Here is a 23,116-nt window from a genome sequence, read left to right as displayed (position 1 = left end):
ACTTCAGTCACTGTCTCTCCGTTTATTGATATTATTCCTTTGTTTTTAAAAATAAAATATTTCAAAATGTTATTTATTTTTCCCAATATTTGAATGAATCCTTGAATAGTATACTGAAAGCTTGTTCTATGTACCTGTGTAACCTCAAGACAAATGTTTCATGCAGCATTACCTATAAAAGGGTTCTATTAAGAAATGCAATATTAGATGTTTTCTCATATTATTGACAATTTACATCACTTGCCAAGAGAATGATCCATATGTTCCATAATTTATTGTTTACTTTTAAATCATTATTGAACTTTTTATACAATATTGCCATAGTGTCTGAAAAAGAAGTGAGATTGCTCGGAAAGTTTGGTTTTTTTCAGAGGAATTGAAATTAATTGCTTTTCACATTGTTATGAGACACGGTTTCCGTTCAGGTAATTTAACACAACTTCAGATCTGAATTTTTCTAAATTGTAAAATAATTCTTGTTCAACTATTTTATAGAAAAAAAGAGATACATCTAATGTGTTTTAGTACATTAAAGGAAAGGCTGTTTTACTCATCCCACCCAATTCCCACTTCTCTTTTTAGATTATTTTTGTTCAAGGGGTGGTTAGATTTCAGAACAGCAAGTGGTCAACTAATAAGGATTAGTAGCAGAGAGGTTTTGTTTAATTCAGTTTGTAAGCTGCTTTAGTCACTGAAATCCCTTAAAACACTGAGATTATATTTTTAATGCTACCGACACACTATCTTGATGTCTCCAGCAGTAGATGCATTTTTAAAGCTCATTTTGAAAGAAGATTATGCACTTGTATATGCAAAACTATGGAATATTATATTTTATGTACTGTATATCAATCGCATGCAGCCTAATACTCTGAGATTAAATAGAAGATTTTAACAGATTTGCAAAGAGTTAAATGGTAGTCTTAAAATATTTAAGAAATTGTAGATATTAATAGGGGCAGAAAGGGGAAGCAGGAATTGTGTATCCAATTTGAAACTTTTGAAGCAATCTTAAATGAAACATCTTGTTATTTCAGGATTTATTTGGGGTTCTTTCATTAATCTGTCTGCCTGCCCTTTCCCCCTTTTTTATTTCTTTAAGAATGTAACATTTAATTTATGTTATCTTACACTGCCACACAGCAAGAAAAAATGTATTGAATTCTGGATGCAATGAAGTTGCCAAGATTAACTTTTCAGCATGGAAAAGTGTTTTGAACACAGTGTGAAAATTTACAGGAAATATTTCCTTTCCCCAAAAAAACAAGACCCTCCTTACAAATCAATCTTGCTTATCCTCTGCCTTCATGTTTCTTCTCACTACATTTTCCATTCTTGAGTGAATGGCAAATCTCATTAGTACTGTTTTATAAAGCCTTAGTAAGGCCACACCTGGAATACTGCATTCAGTTTTGGTCACCATATTACAAAAAAGATGTTGAGACTTTGGGGAAAAAGTGCAAAGAAGAGCAACTAAGATGATAAAGGACCTGGAGACAAAAACATATGAAGAACGGTCACAGGAATTGTGTATGGACAGTCTGGAGAAAAGAAGGACTAGGGGTGACATGACAGCAGTATAGCAGACATTGTAGATAGCAGATCGCATGATAGCATATAACAGACACTGTCTCTGAAACTCACAAAGACAGATGTAGGAGAACCATGGCATTTTACCTACTTGTTAAACCACTCTGCTTTGTATGACCATACTTGTTTAAAAGTAGGTTTTCCAATTACATGAGCCTTGGAAAGACAATTGTGCTAACATACCTCGGAACAGTTGATTTCCTCCTTGGTGCCCCGTTGACATAGTCTTCTCCTGGTTTGTACAGCATGACAAGATATTGTTGTCCTCAGATATAGTTTGAAATTACTTTAGGCTAGGGCTTTTCAAACTGGGCACCAAAAGCAGCTGCGGGAGAGCACAGCATTTTTTTAAAGCTATTCAGGATATGTGAACTGGGTAGTTTTATAAGAAGGAAATATTTAGGGGTACTGATGGTGTGGTTAATCTTGAGAGACTGTTGTTTTGTGTGACATAAACAGTTCTGTACCTTTAGTAAATTTGTGTCATTTATTTATTTAAAAGATGACCACCCATCTTAAGCACCTCTGGGCAACTCATGGTCATTCACTGCCCTTGCAGCATAAGGGTGCATGTGTACTCAGAGCTTATCTTCCTATTCATTCGCAGAGACAAATTTGCTGGACTAATTATCCGGCAGAGGTGATTTTGGTGAATTATGGTCACTAATATTCGAGTAATTAAGAGTTAGTCATTCTCTTACTATTAGAGACATTAGGATCATACAATATTTTTAGTCTTTTTTGGTGTAGGCAGAAATGTGCGGGTTATAGGTGCTCTTATTCTAGCATTCAGACCCTGTCTCTGCTTGGTATGCTTGTTCACAGAAATGGTTATTCATCGTTTAGTTTGACCAGTTTGTCTTTGTGTCAGGTGGGCATTTTAGAATTAAGCTTACAGAATATAGTCTGAATATTATTTGCATGAAGCAGACACCATGTTTTTGTAATAATACAGGAAGTTTAATTTCTCACCACCTTTTTTTATTTCTCTCTCACACTTATCCTTTAGGAGTCCTGTGTTAGTCTTCCCATGCATTCATCACCACGTCATTTGCCTGGATTGTTTTCACCTCTACTGTGTAACTATGTTGAACAATCGCCAGTTTGTCCATGATCCTATCTTTGGATATTCATTGCCATGTGTGGGTAAGTTGCTCACTAGTGTTTTTTTATTACTTTGTAAAGTAATAAAAGTACTTCGTAAATTACTTTGTAAACAGTGGAAGGAAATTACTGGCTTAAAAAACAAATACTCCTCTATCATGTATTGAAGATAAATTAATAGTGTTGAATAATGTTTTCTCTTAGCATTTTCTTCCTTTGGCTGTTCTTTGCCATATTGGAATTCAGTCATAAAGGGTGTTTCTTTTATAGGTACATATCTACATGGTTTGATCTAAAATTTCATCATCAAAAAGTGTTCAATTGTAATATTTTAAAAGTGCTAGACATGGAATTAGAGAGAGAAATGATAAATGATTCCACTTTTCTTGTTCTGAGTCAGCTACAGGAAGCTAAGCTTCATTCAATAACTTCATCTTTCCTAGTTAATTCAGTTCTGAATTAAATTCAGCTTAATAATCCAAAACATTTTTTGATTAGAACATCTCTTCTGATTAACTAAGTTTTAAAAAATGAAGGTACATGCAATCAAAAATCCACAGTTGAGAGAAAAACGTTTCTGATGAGGCAACAAAGAAGAAAAATGTAATAATCCTCTTTAAAGCTGCAAAGTTGCTTATTTTCTGAAATAGATTTATAGAGAAAAAGGAAAAGTTCTCTTGATTTTTAAACGTGGTCCAAAGTGCATTGTTTTAATAGTCATGATATCATTCCCTAGAACTATAACTTCGCTAGTTCTAAGAGTTACTTTATTTAACTGTTTTGGATGAAAACTACATGTACTTCAATTCAAGTGAAGTCCCTGAATAGCATATTGAGGTCAGTAAGGTTTGTCCAGAACATGATAAAGGTGATTATCTTTCAGTAGCCTTCAGGCAATCAAAAACCTTCACACTACAGGAGAAAGTGTAGTTTTCTCATTCACACTGTTTAGTTTGCTTAAATGTGCAAATTAGCACTGTTGATTCTGTTGTTGTTTTGACAAATTTATGAAGCATAATGATCACAGACAGCAGTTTTCATTAACATTTGACTTTCTGCTTCTGAAATTATCTAGGGATTGTATTGCTGAAAAAACACACACAAACACAAAGCTTTGATTATATCTATCTGAAGGTCAAAACAAATGCATCATACTTTACTGGATGTTTGTAACTGAATTTAGGGATAAATAAGATGCATGTTTGGTTTATGTTTTAATAAATGTTTATCCACTTTCAATTTTTTAAATATTGATGCATACTCATATATGAAATCACCATTTTATATAATTTAAAAAGGGCCCAAAATTATGCATATTAAAATGTAAAAAGGCTATTGCAAAATTAAGAATGGAAAAGTTAGAAAATGTAGTAGAACTAAACAGATTCATCTACATGTCATCAAAAATGCAGAGTCATTTAAGGATGACATTTGCAGGGACTAATATATTCCATACTAATAGATCTCTTTGTAACTCACGTAACTCAACAAAAGGACTATTACACATAGAAGAGATATAGAAGGTGAACAATCATTTGATTTTCATCAATATATAATGTTGAACTTGCCCCCCCCCTGCAATTTTTGGCTGTATGTGCCTGCCTATTTTTCCTTCTTCCTTTTACTGTTCTATTTTTCTCATTTTCCTACAGCCTTCTGTTTGACTGATTGTGCCTAAGGTCAGAGCAGTTTACCGTCACTACTGCAGCTAGAGTTGTTTTTTATAGACAGAAAAAAAAGTCTTTATTAGCATCTCTTACACTGTCCTTTTTGACAAGAAGTGACAAGATTGAACCTGGCTTTCTTACATACATAGCATGTACTTTGCGCTCAACACAAAACAGAAAATAGGGCTTGTTATATAACCGTGGTGGCGAACCTATGGCACGTGTGCCACAGGTGGCATGCAGAGCCCTCTCTGTGGGCACACGTGCTGTTGCCCCAGTCCTAGGCCTTTAGCTGGGTTTTATAAAACCTTTTTGCTTTAGGCTTCCGCCACTGTGTACAAAAAAAAGGTTCAATCAATCAATCAATTTCAACTTCTCGCAGGGAAAAAAAATTCGCAAAGTTGGAATTGATTGATTGAACCTTTTAGTCCCACCCAGTCTGCTGTGACCACCGCAGCCACACCCACCCGATGGGCCAAGCCCAACCGACACCCGATGATACATAAGTGGGTTTTGGGTTGCAGTTTCAGCACTTAGCCTCTAAAAGGGTCGCCATCACTGTTAAAAATAACATCCAATCATTTTAACTTGAGAATACAAATTGAGATTTGGATTTGGTGAAACAGCAACTGTTTCACCAAATTAAGCTGCCTAGAATCACATAAAAGTCAGATGGGTGGCTTGTATTAGTCAAATAAATAAATTTTAAAATAAGTATTCAGGTGGGTCTACAGCAGAGTTATGATTCCATTTTAAATCTGGATTGACACCAAATATTTGTAGATAGAAGCTTTTCTTTTAAGGAAAAGCACTTTAGATACTCTGATCCTGTGCTATGGTACAATGATTTATTCCATTTTTCTTACAGTGTCCTATATTAATGTGATTCTATGCATAGAGGTTTCTGTCACTGCTGACCTCTAAATATCTTTGAAATAATTAATACAGTGCTTAGAAGGATAGACTTGCATATGCATGAAAGCCGATTTATAGTTATCTCACTGGTAAGGGTACTGAAATTTTCAGCTAAAAATGAGCTTTGTATAAAGATATGCAGCATATTTTAATGCAAACCCTACCCCCTTATGCAAAAAGAGGATAATAATACGGGATTACAGCCCGCAAGGGAATATAAACCTGATGTAAGATGGAAATGCTAAGAAAAGAGGGGGGAGGGCAGGGAATGCAAGTGCTCATGTTGCTACGGCCATTTGAGGGTGGGCGGGACTTTGCATCCTATTATTCTTACATTTTAAATAATATTTTGTGACATGCTCCAAAGAGCTCTGAGAAGAAAGCGTTCATATGAAAATTGCAAAATGAAGGGGGAAGGGATTGTACCTAGAGATATTCATGGATATTTTAATACATAATCCAAGTTGCCGTTAGTTACTGTTGAAATTGCCACAAAAAAGGAACAAAGGTTTTAAAGAGTTGTAAGAACACCACTGGGACTTGATGAAAGCCATATGTTTCACAGCAGTGTTTCTTAGCCTTAGTAACTTCTAAGTTGTGTGGGCTTCACCTTCCAGAATTCCCCAGCCAGTATGAAGTCCACACATCTGAAATTTGCCAAGATTGAGAAACACTGTTTTAAAGGATTTACACTTTCTTTCTTTCTTTCTTTCTTTCTTTCTTTCTTTCTTTCTTTCTTTCTTTCTTTCTTTTCTGAGGTTTATTTGTTTTCTGAGGTTTTCGCGGGTGTTTGTATGTGGATCTTTGGTCATTCGGGTTTTTCCCCGCGTAGAACTAAAGGTGTAGGAGCAACGTTTCGACGGAATCCCATCCGTCATCATCAGGCTGGTGGCTTCAGCTTCCTTCTTCTGGGAGAAGCATGTGGTAGTGGCTGTTTGTTCCTCTTTTTATATATATATTTAAATATATATATATTTACGGGAGCATCTGCTGCCGGCATCAACTTCCCTTCGTCCAGTGCGCTCCCACAGAGAGGGCCTCCTTAGGGTGCCGTCGGTCAAAGAGTGTCGACTGGCAGCCCCCAGGGGGAAGGCGTTCTCTGTGGGCGCGCCAGACCTTTGGAACCGTTTACCGGTGGAGCTCCGGATGGCTCCCGACCTTTGCTCCTTCTGACGTGACCTAAAAACATACTTATTTGAACAAGCCGGCCTGGTTTGATGGGTTTAGGGGTATTTTAACGTTTTGTATTAACCTATTGAATCGGGCTATTGTATTTAATATTTCTTTTAATTTTTATATATTGTATTTTATTGTATTGCTCTGTACACCGCCCTGAGTCCTTCGGGAGAAGGGCGGTATAAAAATTAAATTATATATATATATATATATATATATATATATATATATATATATATATATATATATATATATATATATATATACCGCCCCTCTCCGAAGGGACTCGGGGCGGTGTACAGGGCAATTAAAACGCTATAAACAACACATAATGTATAAAAATTAAAATGAAATTAAATCAAATAGCCCTAAACAATAAACACATTCTAAAATTTAAAATTTTTAAAAATTTAAGATGTAAAATCCCAGTCCCTCAGTCCAGGCCGGCAAGTTCAAATACCCAAGTCTTCAGGTCGCGGTGAAACGAGCGAAGGTCGTGAGCCATCCAGAGCTCAACCGGAAGCTGATTCCAGAGGGCAGGCGCGCCCACAGAGAATGTTCTCCCCCTGGGGGCCGCCAGTCGACATTAAGATCCTTGTGTGTCTACTTTTGTAGAAAACAAGTTTGAAATGATAGTTATGTGAGTTCTAGTCTTGCATTAGGACAAAGCCAGTTGGATGACCTTGGATCACTCTCCTTCTCTCAGCCTTAGGAAGGAGGCAGTAGCAAACTGCTTCCAAAATCTTGTCAAGAAAACTACAGGGACATGTCCAGGTGGACATTAATAGTCAAAGGCATGCATGCATACACACAGACATACACAATGACATCAAGGATATTAACTAGTTCTAGCTGTAGTCTTTATTTATTTATTTATTTTTATTTTATTTTATTAGATTTATATACCGCCCTTTCCCGAAGGACTCAGGGCGGTTTACAGGGTATTTTAAAATCAAACCAATACAAAATACAAAAGTTAAAAAACAATTTAAAAAGATTAAATTATCCCTAAAAATAAAAACCCCAGTTTATGACAAACCCATAAGATCAGTTAATATTACAGGTACAAGGAGCAGCAATCATACAAATCTTACGGAATATACTTTCATGGTCCAAAAGCAGGGTTTATTTCATTTATCTCCTACATATTCTGAAGTCCCCCTTTCAAATACTTTTCATGACCTTAATGTTTAGCAAGAATTGGCTGAAGTTGACTCACTGTTCAGGAAGAATTTAGGAACATTCGTTCACATGGTGGTTTGGGTTGGTCCTATTTTTTCCCATGATATTAAACCCATCATTGTAATTTAAAAATTCATATCTAATGAAACTCCTCGTGCCTTCTTCTTGCTTTTTCATTTGAACAAATTTTATCAGATACAATGCTACAGCCAAGGTAATTGTGGCCTTGGCTATACTTATTAAATCATTTGCCTTGTTGCAAAAAAAAATGCTTGAGTTCGTCTACACTTTGAGTATTATACATAGGAAAGTCCTTGAATTTTATGAGCCAATGTAATTCCCAATTTTTCATTGATTGGTTCAATAGTCCAAGTATATTAGTCTGTCATTTATTCCTGGGGTGTACAAGTCTATTCAAATTGGGTTCAGTTTAAAGCCCTCTGGGTCTAGATGCTGTTTAATAAACTTTGGCCAAATTCATTCTTCCCCCAAGTTGGTAAAGTACAGCCCATTCATTCCAACAGTGTACCAGAGAACATGGTTTCAGGAGCAAATTTCTTTCATCAACATGACACAGGGCGTAATTTAAAAATCTTATTGGGACTGTCTTTACCTGAATATAAGTTTTCAATTCTTGAAGCTGAGATTCATTTGGAATCTTGGTGGGAGTGAGAAGCATTTCAACTTCATTTAGATCAGGCATGTCAAACACAAGGCCCGGGGGCCGGATCCGGCCCGCGAAGTGGTTTCATGTGGCCCGCGAAGCCATCCTGGAAACAGTGAGGGAACGGCCCCCACTCCCTTGTCCCTGGCCCAGAGACCCTCCTTCTGCCAGAGACCCTCAGATCTGTCCCACTCCTGCCCAGGCCCCCATAGGCACCCTTGATGCGAACGATGTAGAGCTGGCCACGCCCACCCAGTAGGCCATACGCACCCTGGCCACGCCCACCCAGTAGGCCACGCCCACCCAGGCCATACCCACCCGGCCCCTTGAGGGCAACCGCAATGCTGATGCGGCCCTCAATGAAATTGAGTTTGACACCCCTGATTTAGATTATATGCTTGTTTATAAAATTAATATGCCACCCATCTCACTGTTCCAAGTAACTCTGGGAGGCTTCCAATAGATTGCTCAGTTATCCATTTAATAACTAGAAACCTTTTATGAACAGGAATACTATTGAACTGAGAAAATCATTTCCATGTATTTTTCCCCTATAGTCTATTTCAAATAGACAAACTCCAGGGAGTTTCCAAACTGCAAACACAGACTTGCACATTCTCTTTTAATATTCCAGGACTTGCTTTTTGATCTTCTGGTCTCTTGCATGACATCGTTGGTGCACCACAGAACCAATGAAGGATGCTCTTCTTTGACTATGAGTTGGCTTTAATTAAATTTCTACGTCTGGAAAAATGAAAATCTAATTTTCTTTTTGACATTTTCTATATTAGTACTTAGACAAAATTATGGAAATAATTAATCCCTGTAGTGCAGACAGCGGCATTATAAGAAGTACAAAAATATTGCATATAAATAATACCACTAATCATCAATCTAGTATAATTTATTGATGTAAGTTCTTATTACAAATCTTAAATCAAATTTGTTCTTTAAGTTGCAAATCTGCCATGCTGGAAAGAAGACATTATTTCCCTTGGCTAGGTTGGAAATATTTGCATATAATACTAAAACTCTACCCGTTCACTTTTCTAATTCATGAACCTTGGGCTGACATACGGTAAGTCCACTTCCCATTCCTTCTGCTGGGCAGTCTGGAGTAGGACTTTATAAACCTCATAGTTTATGTCAGCCCTTCAAGTTAGATCAGCCTAAAAACCAATGCCATGTACTATAAATAAATACTTGTAAAGTACAATTAAAGAATTTTGCAAGTCTAAATATTCCTCTTTCCCTTTAATCTTTATCTGAAGTAGGGAGAGACTTGTTTGAGTCCTTTACTACTAATACTTCACATTACATTCTTGCCCCAGATTCAAGACCCTTTTATATTATCACTGCCTGCTAGCTCTTCTGCCTATGCCATTCCTGATGATCTTTTCAGTTAACCTAAATATTTTCTTGGGATGTTTCCCAAATTAAGTATTTTGAAACTGGGTTAGTAAACTAATCATACTTTGTTGTAAATAATTATCTCCAGCCCTGACAAGATAACTAGCTCAACTCTAGGAAAGTTAAAATTAAATGTTGCTCCTGGCCCATGGAGAGAAGAAAGAAAAGGAAAGAGAGAGAGAGAGAGAGAGAGAGAAAGAAAGAAAGAAAGAAAGAAAGAAAGAAAGAAAGAAAGAAAGAAAGAAAGAAAGAAAGAAAGAAAGAAAAAGAAACACTAAGATTGGAAAAGAGAGAAAGAACAATCTGGTGAAGGCAATGCTTTCAGTCTGGAGGGACAGAGAATAATGCTTCCCTTGAAAGATTCTTCTTCTTGGATCTGATCCTACATTTCAGTTTGAAAAAGGGATTCTCCTGGGCAGAAAAAACACAAAGAAAACAGACCGACAAAGGTCTGTTATAAAGCCCTACATGGCATGGGTCCGGATTACCTACGGCAGCACCTGCTTCCGGCGTCAACCTCCCTCCGTCCAGTGCGCTCCCACAGAGTGGGCCTCCTCAGGGTGCCTCCGATCAGAGAATGTTGATTGGTGGCCCCCAGGGGGAGGGCGTTCTCTGTGGGCGCGCCAGACCTATGGAACCGCTAGCCGGTTGAGCTCCGGATGGCCCCCGACCTTCGCTCCTTCCGACGCGATCTAAAAACCTATCTATTTGAACAATCCGGCCTGGTCTGATGGGTTTGGGGTTTGGATTTGATTTTAACATAGTTTTAATTGTTGTATTATATTGGGCATAATTATTTAATCTTTTTTAACTTTTGTATTTATATTTCGATATTTATTGCCCTGTACACTGCCCTGAGTCCTTCGGGAGAAGGGCGGTATAAAAATTTAATAAATAAATAAATAAATAAATAAAATAAAGGTTCAAATGTTTGGGCCAGTAAAGTAAGCCAAGGTTCTGAGTACGCAGATAGAAAACATACAGACCAGCAATTAAGTGAATTAATGTCTGCACTGTGCTCCAATGGGGGCACATTTTTTAAAAAAAAAACCAATAAATAAATTTTGGATGTTTTAAATTTTTAAAATGTTGAATCTTCTTTTTTTTCCTTCAAATTTGGCACTCAATTTGACTTGGAATTCTAGGAAAACATTTAATTTAATTTTCCTATATGAGTTGGCCATCCCCTTCAGTCATTTCATCCCTTCTTCATGTCTACCTTGTAAGGTCCAAGAAGCTGTGTCTCCCTGGGTCCAGCTGATCTCAGTACTCCAAGGAAACCATTGTCTTTTCTCCTAGGAAGCCTGAGTCCTTTTTTATACTTCCATTGTGCTATTCTTCAAGATAGTGTGGTCCCAATGCTATCTTCTGCTCTGACGCTGCATAACTGGGCCAGGGATCAAGGACAGCAGTGCTGTCAGTCAAGAAAATAATCCCAGCTTCTGTACTGTATTCTTGAATCCTCTCAAGTGAGATGCAGGGCACTTCTGGCAATAGTGCAACAGCATCTTTTAGAGTTACCTGGAGCATTTAAAACAGAGAGGAGCTCTTGTTCCTTGCTTGAACATTTTTTAGCGTCTAATTCGTCCTAGGAATTAAAATACAGAAGGGAGAATCACTTTTCTTTTTGCAACACCTTTTCTCCTTGGGGACTTTCCTACATTTTATTCCCCAATATCAACCTAGGTACACAGGACTGAGAAATATGGCTGGCCCAAACTCAGCCTGAGAGTGTTTGGTTCTTATACATCCCCTTAACTATTTCATCAAGCATACATTCATTCTCCGTAATATAGGCAGTATCAAACTTGGTCAGTACTGAAATAAGGGACCAACAAGAAAACCTTAGATTGTAGGCTAGATGGAGAGTTTAAAAAATAATAATAAAAAGAGAGCAAATTGTTTCCATACTGCTGTAAAGAAAATCATATGAATATGCTTCTTTAGTCAACAGGAGTTGAGTTCAGCTGGCGGGAGCTTTTTTTTTTTATAAAGACTATGAATGGTTCAGATCATCAGGAATGCTGCTGGAAAAGATGCTTTCTGGTCTTTTTGTTTCCCTTGATTTTTTATTGTCTCTTTTGAATGGTTTATTTTTATGTTTTTACTGATAGCTGATGTTGTTGTTGTTAGCTGCGAAGTCGTGTCCGACCCATTGCGACCCTATGGACAACGTTCCTCCAGGCCTTCCTGTCCTCTACCATCTTCTGGAGTCCATTTAAGTTCACGCCTACTGCTTCAGTGACTCCATCCAGCCACCTCATTCTCTGTCGTCCCCTTCTTCTCTTGCCCTCAAACTTTCCTAGCATTAGGCTCTTCTCCAGTGAGTCCATCCTCCTCATTAGGTGGCCAAAGTATTTGAGTTTCAACTTCAAGATCTGGCCTTCTAAAGAGCAGTCAGGGTTGATCTCCTCTAGGACTGACCGGTTTGATCGCCTTGCAGTCCAAGGGACTTGCAGGAGTCTTCTCCAGCACCAGAGTTCAAAGGCCTCAATTCTTTGGCGCTCAGCCTTTTTTATGGTCCAGCTTTCAGTGCCATACATTGCAAGATAGCTGATGAGTGCAAGCCAAATCCAAAACTTCTAGGGAATTCCTAGACCTGGAAGCTTATAAACAGAGGAAACCCCACACTCATCAGCACTGATAATGTTATCTAGTTATATAATGAAACATTTGCAAACAAACATGTTCAAGAGAGCACCAAGGACTCCACAGTTCAGCTCTGGGCTACATATATTGTATTTTATTTAAGCTTCAGCTTTAATTACTGTATGGACTAAAGCAAAGCATCCATTCAGTGTTTGATTTCTGTTGCACATAGATTGTTGTCATAGAGAAAAAGAATTCATCTCCTTAGTTAAATAGTGGAACTGTCAGAAAGAGATTTTGTTTTTCATAATCCTTTACCCTCTAGTAATATAAAGCTTGAAAAAAGGTGAATATTTCACACGCGTACTTAGTAATATGCTAGGAGGGTAACAGGATTTGCCAGAGATACTGAGATATAATTTTCAAGTAAACAATCATTTTTAGGAGGGAGCTGAAACCCTTTTTGATTTTATGTTTAACTCCTTGGAGCTATTTCAGACTCTTGGGAAACAGCATGCATGTTGAAAAGGTATCTAATAATTTATTTGCCAGATAGCAGCTGTGTGAAAAGGATTTGTTTTATTATTACTCCTTAGACAATTAAATTTAAAAAGAATAAGGCAGATAAACAATTGTCAGATCCATGAGGCACAACAGATTCAAAAAGTAATATTAAGTGTGTGAAGTGACAGGTTAACTGAAAGAAAAGAAAAAATCAGAACAAAAGTAAGCACATACCAAATTCAGTGCATTTTTAGTATTATTAGAAGAGATGTCATTGGAAACTGCCTACTGGAAATCTCTCCCATCTACCACTCTGGCTTTAATGGAGCTAGTAAGTAATATCTGCAAATTATTAGAATGATGTGGTTAAGGGACCAGGCTACAAATCAGGTGACTGTGAGTTCTAGTCCCGCCTTAGGCATGAAAGACGGTTTGATGACTTTTAGGCCAGTCATTCTGTCTCAGCTCAACTTAATTCACAGGGTTCTTGCTGAGAAAATAGGAAAAGGAAGGAATAATGCATATGTTTATATTATAAATATTAAACCACAATTTAAAAATACAGGAGAAAAATCCATAAGAGCCAAAAACTAAAACATGCAATTTTATATATATATTTCCTGGAAAATAATTTGTCACAAACAATGGCAATAGAACTTTGTATAGTGTGTATTGTATGACAATAGTTTTGAGATTGTGATTTTTGGCAGTTTTAAAAAATATGATTTTTTTGTGCCTAAGGCAAAACTAGAACTCATTGTCTCTTGGTTTTTAGCCTGATGGCCTAAACCAAACTGTGATTCCGATTAGATTTTACCTGAAATGGTTTAGGGTTTCCTGCCTGAGCAGGGGGTTGGGCTAGATGACCTCCAAGGTCCCTTCCAACTTTACTATTATGATTATGATTAAAGCTGAAAATTTCAAGTGCTGCATAAGAATTGCAGAACTTTCTTTCTCCCCTTTCTGTAAAAGTAATTTGCTTATACGCTGCACTTTCCTTGGAGTTTTGCAGAAATTGTGAATCCTTATCACACTGAATATGCAGTTTTTGCTTGCCAAATTCTTATGCAGAGATGTATAAAGTGACTAGGCTCTTTCAGTATTTTAATTATTCTATGTCCTTTCCATTTATTTATTTAAAGATTTATAGGACTGTCCAGATCAGATCTTATGATAACTCTGAGTGATATTGAGCATAAAAAAACACGCTAATAATGCACCTTCTGGCAAGATGGGCATCATATAAATTTCATAATAATTAAACATACACTGAAAAATGAATAATGTAAAATGGCAACCCAGCACAAAAGAAAATAAACTTCTGAGTGGGACTCCCATTCAGCAAACCCTAATGCCTGGGGGAAGAGCCAGATCTTAAGGGCTCTCCTAAAGACAAGGAGAGTTGGGGGCCTATTGTATATTGGTGGGGGCAGATTGTACCAGAAAGCAGGGGCACCCATAGAAAAGGCCTGTTTTCTGGTTTCCACAACATGACAAGACTTAAAACAGACATGTCAAACACAAGGCCCGGGGGCCGGATATGGCCCGCGAAGTGGTTTCATGTGGCCCGTGAAGCCATCCTGGAAACAGTGAGGGAACGGCCCCCACTGCCTTGGCCCTGGCCCAGAGACCCTCCTTCTGCCAGAGACCCTCAGATCTGTCCACTCCTGCCCAGGCCCCCATAGGCACCCTTGATGCCAATGATGTAGAGCTGGCCATGCCTACCCAGTAGGCCATACGCACTCCAGCCACGGCCACCCAGTAGGCCGCGCCCACCCTGGCCATACCCACCTGGCCCCCCGAGGACAACCACAATGCTGATGTGGCCCTCAATGAAATTGAGCTTGACACCCCTGACTTAAAAGAAAGAACCTGGAGCCTGCCCCTCTCTGTGGGAACATGTTGGGCAGACAGATCTTCTTGGGAAAAGATTATCAGTCTCTCAAGCAACCTGATCCTATGCCATGTAGTACTTTGAAGCTACTGACCAGCAACTAGAATTGCATTCAGAACCCCATCAGGAGCCAGTGCAACTCACAGAGCAGCAGTGTAACATGGGCATAAGGAAATGCACCCATAAATATGTGCTCTGCTACATTCTGGACTAATTGAAGCTTCCAGATGGATTTCAAGGGCAGACGCAGACCTATCCATAGCACGTTGCGGTATTCCAATTTTCCCTAACCCTAGTCCATTTTTTCTGAGATTAGCAGCCACTGGAGTGAAATGGGATTATCCTAATATTCCTGTGCCATCTTCTTCACAGTCTTACAACACACATCCCTTGATTGTATGCCAGATCTTGCTGTATTTTGACAGTTATGATTGGCTTATTGACAACCCCATTATAATTTAGTTGAAAGGATATACATTTCAGAATTGATTTTTTTTTCTAACAATGCAGGTAGAGAAGGGGCAGGTTGAAAAATGTCATGGTGCCCAATTTGCAGCTCTTTGGAATCAGCAGTCATTCCAATCTTATTAGCTTTACCTATTATTAGGGGATATAACTCAATTAGCACTTCAGGTCTATACATTGAAAAGAAATTTCCCCAAGGAATAAATGTATTACTGAATAAAACCCATAGGCAGTTACATCCTATCTTTAACTAATATGTGAAAGCTGTAGGCCTATTTAAATAATACAAAGAGAATTTGCTGGCACTTCACATTTTTCAACAAGTCAATATACTCAGCTGTCCTTTGGAAATTTGGCCAGTGCTGATTAGCTCTCATAAATCATTTCTGAACAAACATTTCAACTGAATGTACTACTAACATGCAGCACCTGGAAAGGCAATGTTTGTAAAGGGATATTAGCTGTTTCAGATCAAGATGTCAATTATTCCAGTATATGCCACAAAGAGTCCACATCTTTAGGTATATTGCTACTAGTTAATTTTCTCCCATTCTTACAGATGTTTCCTATCGTTTATTCCTTTACACCTATGCAGGATTTATGGCTCTGCTGCACCTGTTATATGTCTCATCTTTATTGAGGGAGCCTGAATGATAAGCTGGCTAAAGTGCTAAACTAAAACTGGAGGAATTTTGCTTCTCCTATAAATAGGGCTTGCCTTCTATGTTTGGCATATGGTGGAATTCTTCCTAATGACTTCCTAATTCTTTTTACTAATCAAACAGCTGTGTCCATGACTTGCTACTGACAAGTCTTCTGGTATTGGCCAAGAAAAGCATGACCCGAGAGATGGTCACCTCTTAATCAAGCTGAATGGGAGCTAGCCTTATGTATTTTATTTATTACATTTATTTGCTGCCCATCTCACTGCATGCGACTCTGGGTGGCTTACAATCATGTAAAACTATAGTATAAAAATGAAAACAGTAAAAAAATGAACAATAAATGCATTGAAATTAAGAAGAAACAGGTAATAGGAAAACAATATGCAATCATTCTAGGTCAGGGCTTTTCAACCAGTGCTACGGGTACCACCTGTGATACATTGGCATCTGGCAGGTGGTACACAACCATCCTAGAAAAGTGGTAACCGGGCGGGGGAATGAGCTGAACCAGTGGCAGCACCACACAAGCCTGAGCGAGAGATGGCTGGAGCTGCAGGGCTGTCAGGGCTCAGTGGAAGTGCCAGGATCAGCGCCAGTTTCCAGCTCGAGCTTGGCACTGATCCTGGCGCTTCTGAGCCCAGAAGAAGTGCCGATCACCTGGAATGTTGCAACATCTCCAGGGTCTTGTGATTTACATTTAGATGCTTGGCAACTGATTCATATTTATGACAGTCACAGTGTCCCAGGGTCATGTGAAGTGACCAAAACCTGCTGCCACCACCCAGCAGACGGGGGGAATAAAAACCGAACACCCACCCCATCCCCGCTGCCAATCCTCAACAGAAATGCTCACAACATTGAAAACCTCGGACAGGAGGAAGAGCACCGCCAGGTGGGTAGGCAGGTGTCTTGCTCAGCTGTGGCTCGGGGGGCACTTTTTTCAGTGCCATTGTAACTTCAAACAGTCACAAAGCAAACTGTTGTAAGTTGAGGACTACCTGTACTTCATCACTTTTTTCCTTTTTTTGTCATCAAGTTTTTGACACCTTGCTCGGTGACTGGTTGTACTCAGATGTTGCCATACTCTAAAAGTGGTACAATGGGTGAAAAGGTTGAAAAGCCCTGTTCTAGGTTGATCCATTCCAGGGGGTGGGGGGGAACTCTGTGGAGAGTCTCCACACTTTTAATGCCTCATCTGCATATGGAAGTCATATTCAGGTACAGTGAGACATATCCTGGAAGTCATATGCAGAGGGCAAATAAGACCTGAGCATATGGTTGGTAGCTATACATGTGAAAATTCATGGCCAGAAAACCATGATTGCAGTCTCTCTCCTACTCTTTTAGGTTTGTATAAGATGAATACAAGTAGTCCTTGACTTACAGCCGCAATTTGTACCAGAATTGCTATCTAAGAAAAGCAGTTAATCACGCCCAATTTTGTGTCCTTTTCTTGCCACAGTTGTTAAGTGAATTATACAGCCATTAAATGAATCCCATTTCCCCCATTGACTTTGCTTGTTGGACGCTGGCTGGGAAGGATGCAGATGGCGGTATGACCCCAGTACATTGCAAGCTTTTTAATAGAGGCTAAGTTGCGAAGCAGCCAAGTTTTGATCACATGACCAAGGGGATGCTGCGTCAATCAAAAATGTGAAAACCAGTCATAACTGACTTTTTCAGTGCCATTGGCATTTTTGGGGAGTTGCTAAATGAACTAAGTCAAGGATTACTTAGACTTTGTTACAGGTTTCTCATTAAAACTTTAAAGTAAGTCCATGTTCCTTGATGTAGAATATATAAAGCTGTTCTGACATTTACGAGAGACCACATTCATCTTTTCCATTTGGTCAAGGAATAAACAATATCCTACTTTTGCCTGAAAAGTAAGGTATTCTTGCTGATATGCCAAAAGTCAAATCCAGAGTCACGCGTTTCTTATGTTTACACTGCAGGGAGACAACCATTTTTAAATATGAGAAACACTAAACTGAGTATGATTGCTCCTAGACAGATATATTATTTTCATTCTTGGAACACTTTCATACTTACTAATTATTTAGGATTTAAACAAACCTAAAGCAGAAATAAAATATTGAAACAAAACTTTGGACATTATTGTGTAGAATTTCTGACTCTGGAAAAAACAATGATTTTCAAAGGCTCAAGTCTCAGTAATTTGTTTCTGAATATAGGTGCATTAATCTCAGAGAAAGATGGGCTATTGAATAAACCCACAAAGCTTGAGAGTGCTTAAAATTTATAAGCATTGGCTTAAAATCTTAAATTCTTAAGATTAAATCCCCACGTTCAACAATATCACTATTTGTTGAACTGAAAGAAAACACAAATAGTCATGTTACAGTGTTTACTAACAGAGAATGAGAGAGAAATGAGCAGCACTTCTCTCATACATGTCATAAATACAGTGAAGCTAGCTGAATTTCAAGGTGTTTTTTTTAAAAAAAAGGAAAAACAAATATATTTTGTGTGTCTGCCAAATGGATACAAATTGCCTTTATTAGGTGAGATTCCATTTCCAATCCATGTAAAACGTTCATTATGTATACCAACAACTTTAAATTCTGTCTTGTAGGAATTCTTTTTAATGTTTATTGTGATAAGCAGAGATGGGGGGAAAAACGACGTTCTGTGACTGTAATTACAGATTGGTGTTGTTCTTTCTGAATTTATTTGGAAGAATCAAGTTGAACTCCTTTAATGATTTCATGGGTATGTCTGTGTAGTTTTCTTGGCAACAGTATGGAAGTATTTGGCCCTTGCCTTCCCTTAGGACATTTTTGCCATTTCTTAATCTCACCTATAGTTCTACATTTCCAAAAGGTCTACCCTCCAAGGACTAGGACTGACCTTGTTTAGCTGTTCTGAATTTATAAAGAACAATATGTGCTATTACTTGAACTGAATAAAAAGAGAAAATGGTATTCCTGTTCTCAGAAACAAGGGCTAGTTGGTATATGAGTTTTAGTTCTGCCTTAGGCACAAAGCCAGCTGGGTGACTTTTGGCCAGTTTCTCTCTCTCAGCCCTAGGAAGGCAGCAAGGGCAACCCACTTCAGAAAATGTTGCCAAGAAAACTTTAGGAAGTTGACTTCAAAATGGGTCTGAAGATGTACAGACATAATCCCCCAAACACTCTTCTTCTCCCTGTCAGACAGGAAAAAATATAGACATATCAATTTATTTCTAACATGTCATCTTTACAATGTATTATTTAGAAGTCTGTTTTATTCTCTTTCATCAGAAATTATGATGAAAAATGAAAATACACATTTTAAAATACACATTTCTCAAAAATGTATATATTTCTAGGCCAGAAAAATTTTTCTTGGAAACATAAGAAATACAAAAACTAATAGATAATTAAATTCTGGCCCTCAGAAGTGTTGATTAGGAGAGCAACTCGAGCTTTTTTGACTCCGGATAATGAGTGCTTTCTACCAGCATCCTGAAATTTAGGTGTGTCAATCAATCAATCAATTTTTATTCAGTCATTGACCAGCAAAATGCTTGTCAATTATTAGTTAAAGGCACAACTCAGAAACACAGTTTCCCAGCCAGATGTCTTTCAGACGTAGTCAATCACTCAAGGAAAATGTCAGACTGGGAAATTGCTCCATGGTTTGAAACCAACCCTTTATGTGTGGTAGCTGATTTTAATAATGAATGCACATATTTTACATATTTTGCCATAAAGCATATTGTGATTTCTGTCATTTTGTTTCAAGGGATGAATCAAGGGAACAAACTGGTAGATGCATTGTGAGATAATGTCTGGCTACTATGTTAGACATGAGGTCAGGCTGGAAAAATAAGCCCCGTGTGAGATATCAGAGAAGGAAAGAATACATTTCCTTATAGCTTACATGTCTGAACTGTGTTTATATAATATGGATGGTGCATACTAATTGGCACCATCAAGAATAGAGCGTCGGTGGTTCCAGGAAAGCTCTTCTGGTTTTGTCTGTGGAGATTCTCAGTCATCAAGGTCATGGTTGCCTCAAAGAGTCTCACCTATGAAACTCTTCTGGTTTTGTTTTATGTCACTCTGGTCCTTCACAGATCAGTTCAGATGAATATGCATTGGAATATCCATTTGTGTGCATCACTGTGCTAGGGGTGGAGTTCTACAGAATATGATGGATTTTAGTGATCTTGCAAATATGTGAGGAAGATATGAGAAAGAAAGCCAGTAAGAAAGAACACCAAAGTTTTCTCTGCCTTTTCTTAATAACTGTTTCATTTCTTCACACTGTTAATTTGTTTTGTTCTAGAGCTCCACCAAATTTCATTAAATTGTGTATTTTGCACAGTAAATAGCCATGAAAATGCCACGCTATTTAGTACAAATCCTTTGTCCCCTGCTAACTCCTTCTAATTCAACCATCTAATTACCATGTTCAGCAGTAACCTTTCGGGACCTTTTGTAGGTAATTAGAACTCCAGAGCTTTCCCTCAACAGTTCAGGAAAGACCTTTAACTAAGAAGGATTATGTGATACTAACATTTTCACAACTATATAGATACAGATACCTCTTTCAGTTAATACTTGGCAGCAATGGAGAAAATTACTAAGGTATGTGTTACAGAAAAATTAAATAGTTTTCATTGGTATCTAATAATACTATTTTTACTACATTTCCTTATTATAAATACCTTTTTTACATTGTTTAGTCACAATGAGCAGGGGCCAGGTGAAAAATGTCATTGAAGAATTAACAGTTTTTCACTCAAAAAAGAAGCTGATCTGTTACCGCATCCCTTCTCAATCATTTGGTTAAATATACTCATATACTTTAATTGTTCCTGAGGTACTTTGGTTGCAGGTCCTTCAATGTCATGGTAGCTTACTCCAATTTGCCACTGTCTTTTTTTAAAAATTATGATACTCAGAAGTGATATAGTAAATCAAGTAGGGTCAGTAATGAAAAAGAGTATAACAGTTACTTTATGTGAGGTAGAGTCTGTGCTCCTATTAGTGCATTTGTCCATTTTAGCGGGCATCGTACTACTACATTGCACAAACTTCACTTGTGATTCGAAAGGACACTCACAATTTTTTCACATATACTAGTGCCAAGGTGGACCTTTCATTATTGTAACTCAATAACAGAATTTTACATTTACCCTGCTAAATGCCATCCTATTCATTTGTTCAAGCTTGTTTAAACTAAATTAATTAAGTAATTAATTAAATTAATTACTTAAAATATTCAACACCACCAGGGCTCAAGAGAGCCCTGTGGTGCTCCATTTGATGTTCCTCTCCAAACAGGTAAATCCATTAATGAGTAGTCTTTGGGTGTGGTTATTTAGCTTCTCCACCAATGGTGGCTGGTTTTAAACCAGGATTGTTTTGGGTACCAGCAATTGTGATGATTTTTTTCTGCCTGCTGGACAGTTAACTGGTCCATCTGGATCACCACTTAGTTCTGATACTGAAGCTTTGTCAGTGGGATTGCTAGTGTGTTTGTAGTCATCACTGTAATTCCCTCTTCCTCAACAATGGCTCTCCTACCGTAGCAGTGATAGTAAGGGATGACAAGCTTCCCAATTTTTTTTTAATCCCATTTATATCCCGCCCTTCTCCGAAGACTCAGGGCGGCTTACAATTTAAGCACAAACCAATGTGCTTAGCAATTTTATCAATGCAAAAGTGTCCCAGACATAATTCAACAATAACAAAGGATCAACAGTACTGATTGCCCACTACAATGTAAAGTCATTAAATATGTAGAAACAGAACAGAATAAGAGTTGAAAGGGACTTTGGAGGTCTTCTAGTCCAACAGTCTCTTCAAGCACGAGACCTATACCATTTCAGACAAGTGGCTGTCCAGTCTCTTTTTAAAAGCCTCCATTAATGGAACACCCACAACTTCTGAACCAATTCCGCTGTTAGGAAATTTTTCCTTAGTTCTAGATTGCTTCTCTCCTTGATTAGTTTCTGTCCATAATTTCTTGTCTTGCCTTCTGGTGCTTTGGAGAATCAGTTGACACACACACATCTCTACTTTGTGGCAGCCCCTGAGATATTGGAACACTGCTATCATGTCACCCCTTGTCCTTCTCTTCATTAAACCAGACATATCCAATTCCTGCAACCGTTCTCCATGTGTTTAGCCCCCAGCCGCCTAATCATCTTTGTTGCTAGGTTTCTTTCTCTTATCCTTTCAAATGAATGAAAATTTCACTTATTTGCTGGTCTTAGTGAAATGAGTGACATTCTCTAGTCTGGGAATTGTTGGCTCCCATCTCACTAGTTTCATCCCTTAACATTTTTCCGTGGTTTTAAATACTGCACAGCAGTACAATTTGGGTTTCTCAGCACTGTCATAATATTTGAACTAGGTGGTTGTATATAGTTTCTGACCATATTATTTGTTCAATGTATTATGCTTCATATACTGCCTGACTATAATTCTAGTTTGTGTCTAATAATTTCTCGTATATAGGGAGTGGAGGAGAATCCTTCTGGAAGGGCTCATTGGGCAGGTGGATTAGAAAAATCAGGCCATTTTCTTTCACGTTAATTTCAGATGGAGATAATATCCAATATCCATTTATCATAATATACATATTTTGACTAAATCCCTTATGAACTGCTATGTAAGTGACTTTTTTTTGCTTTGTGAATGGATATAGAAATTACCAAGAAGTTTAGCACTAAGTAAAGAATTGTCTTAGTATAGTCTTATTCAATTAAGGGAAAAATCTAATCTGGAATTCGCTGTAATTAATGTAGAATAAGCATGTTAAAATCCTAGCATTTAAAACACATTTTTAGAGTGTAATGTTCTTCTGAAATTCAAACACATTATAATTGCCATAATTTCTGCTAGCTAGTTCAGTAACTCGGATTCTCTGAACCCAAGATTCACAGTGAGATAATGTTTAAAACGTTTCCCTATAAAGGAGGCCTTTAAAATGCTTATCTTCCCTTTTCATTTAATGACAAAATATGTCTCAATTAGATTCCATGGCAGAACTTCTGAGACCATAAGATGATCATTATAGAACTGTAATGGGGAAGGTTTATCACTGTCATCCTCAGGTTTTTTGAGCAGAAGTATAGATTCTACTATACCTAATCCAGAGATACCTGTCCTAAGAAGGAAAAATGCCATGCCTGATATGGGTATTTATTTGTAGAAGAATGATTGTTTTATACAAATATGCAAACCAGAAATCAGGGAGTTAGCACATATCTCAGCTATTACTTAGGTGGACACCTTCTAGTTCACGGGTGTCAAACTCGCCACGTCATGTGATG

The 23,116-nt window shown here is 37.8% G+C and overlaps 1 protein-coding gene and 1 long non-coding RNA gene across 4 annotated transcripts in view; one reads left to right on the top strand and one right to left on the bottom strand.

Moving 5' to 3' along the window:
* PRKN (parkin RBR E3 ubiquitin protein ligase) overlaps positions 1-23,116 on the top strand; it is a 712,723-nt gene that overhangs the window by 482,146 nt on the left and 207,461 nt on the right. For all 3 annotated transcript variants that reach the window (XM_083372991.1, XM_083372990.1, XM_083372989.1), the window contains one exon: positions 2,600-2,736. In XM_083372991.1, the coding sequence (XP_083229117.1) occupies positions 2,600-2,736 (137 nt within the window). The remainder of the gene's footprint in view (positions 1-2,599; positions 2,737-23,116) is intronic.
* LOC310646568 overlaps positions 1-23,116 on the bottom strand; it is a 159,843-nt gene that overhangs the window by 106,308 nt on the left and 30,419 nt on the right. The window lies entirely within an intron of this gene.

This window comes from Vipera ursinii (genome assembly GCF_947247035.1).
Source record: "Vipera ursinii genome assembly, chromosome: 1".
In the NCBI taxonomy this organism is placed as follows: domain Eukaryota; kingdom Metazoa; phylum Chordata; class Lepidosauria; order Squamata; family Viperidae; genus Vipera; species Vipera ursinii.
The sequence above is the reverse complement of the archived record's forward strand: the minus strand, read 5'-3'. Positions and strand labels throughout refer to the sequence as shown.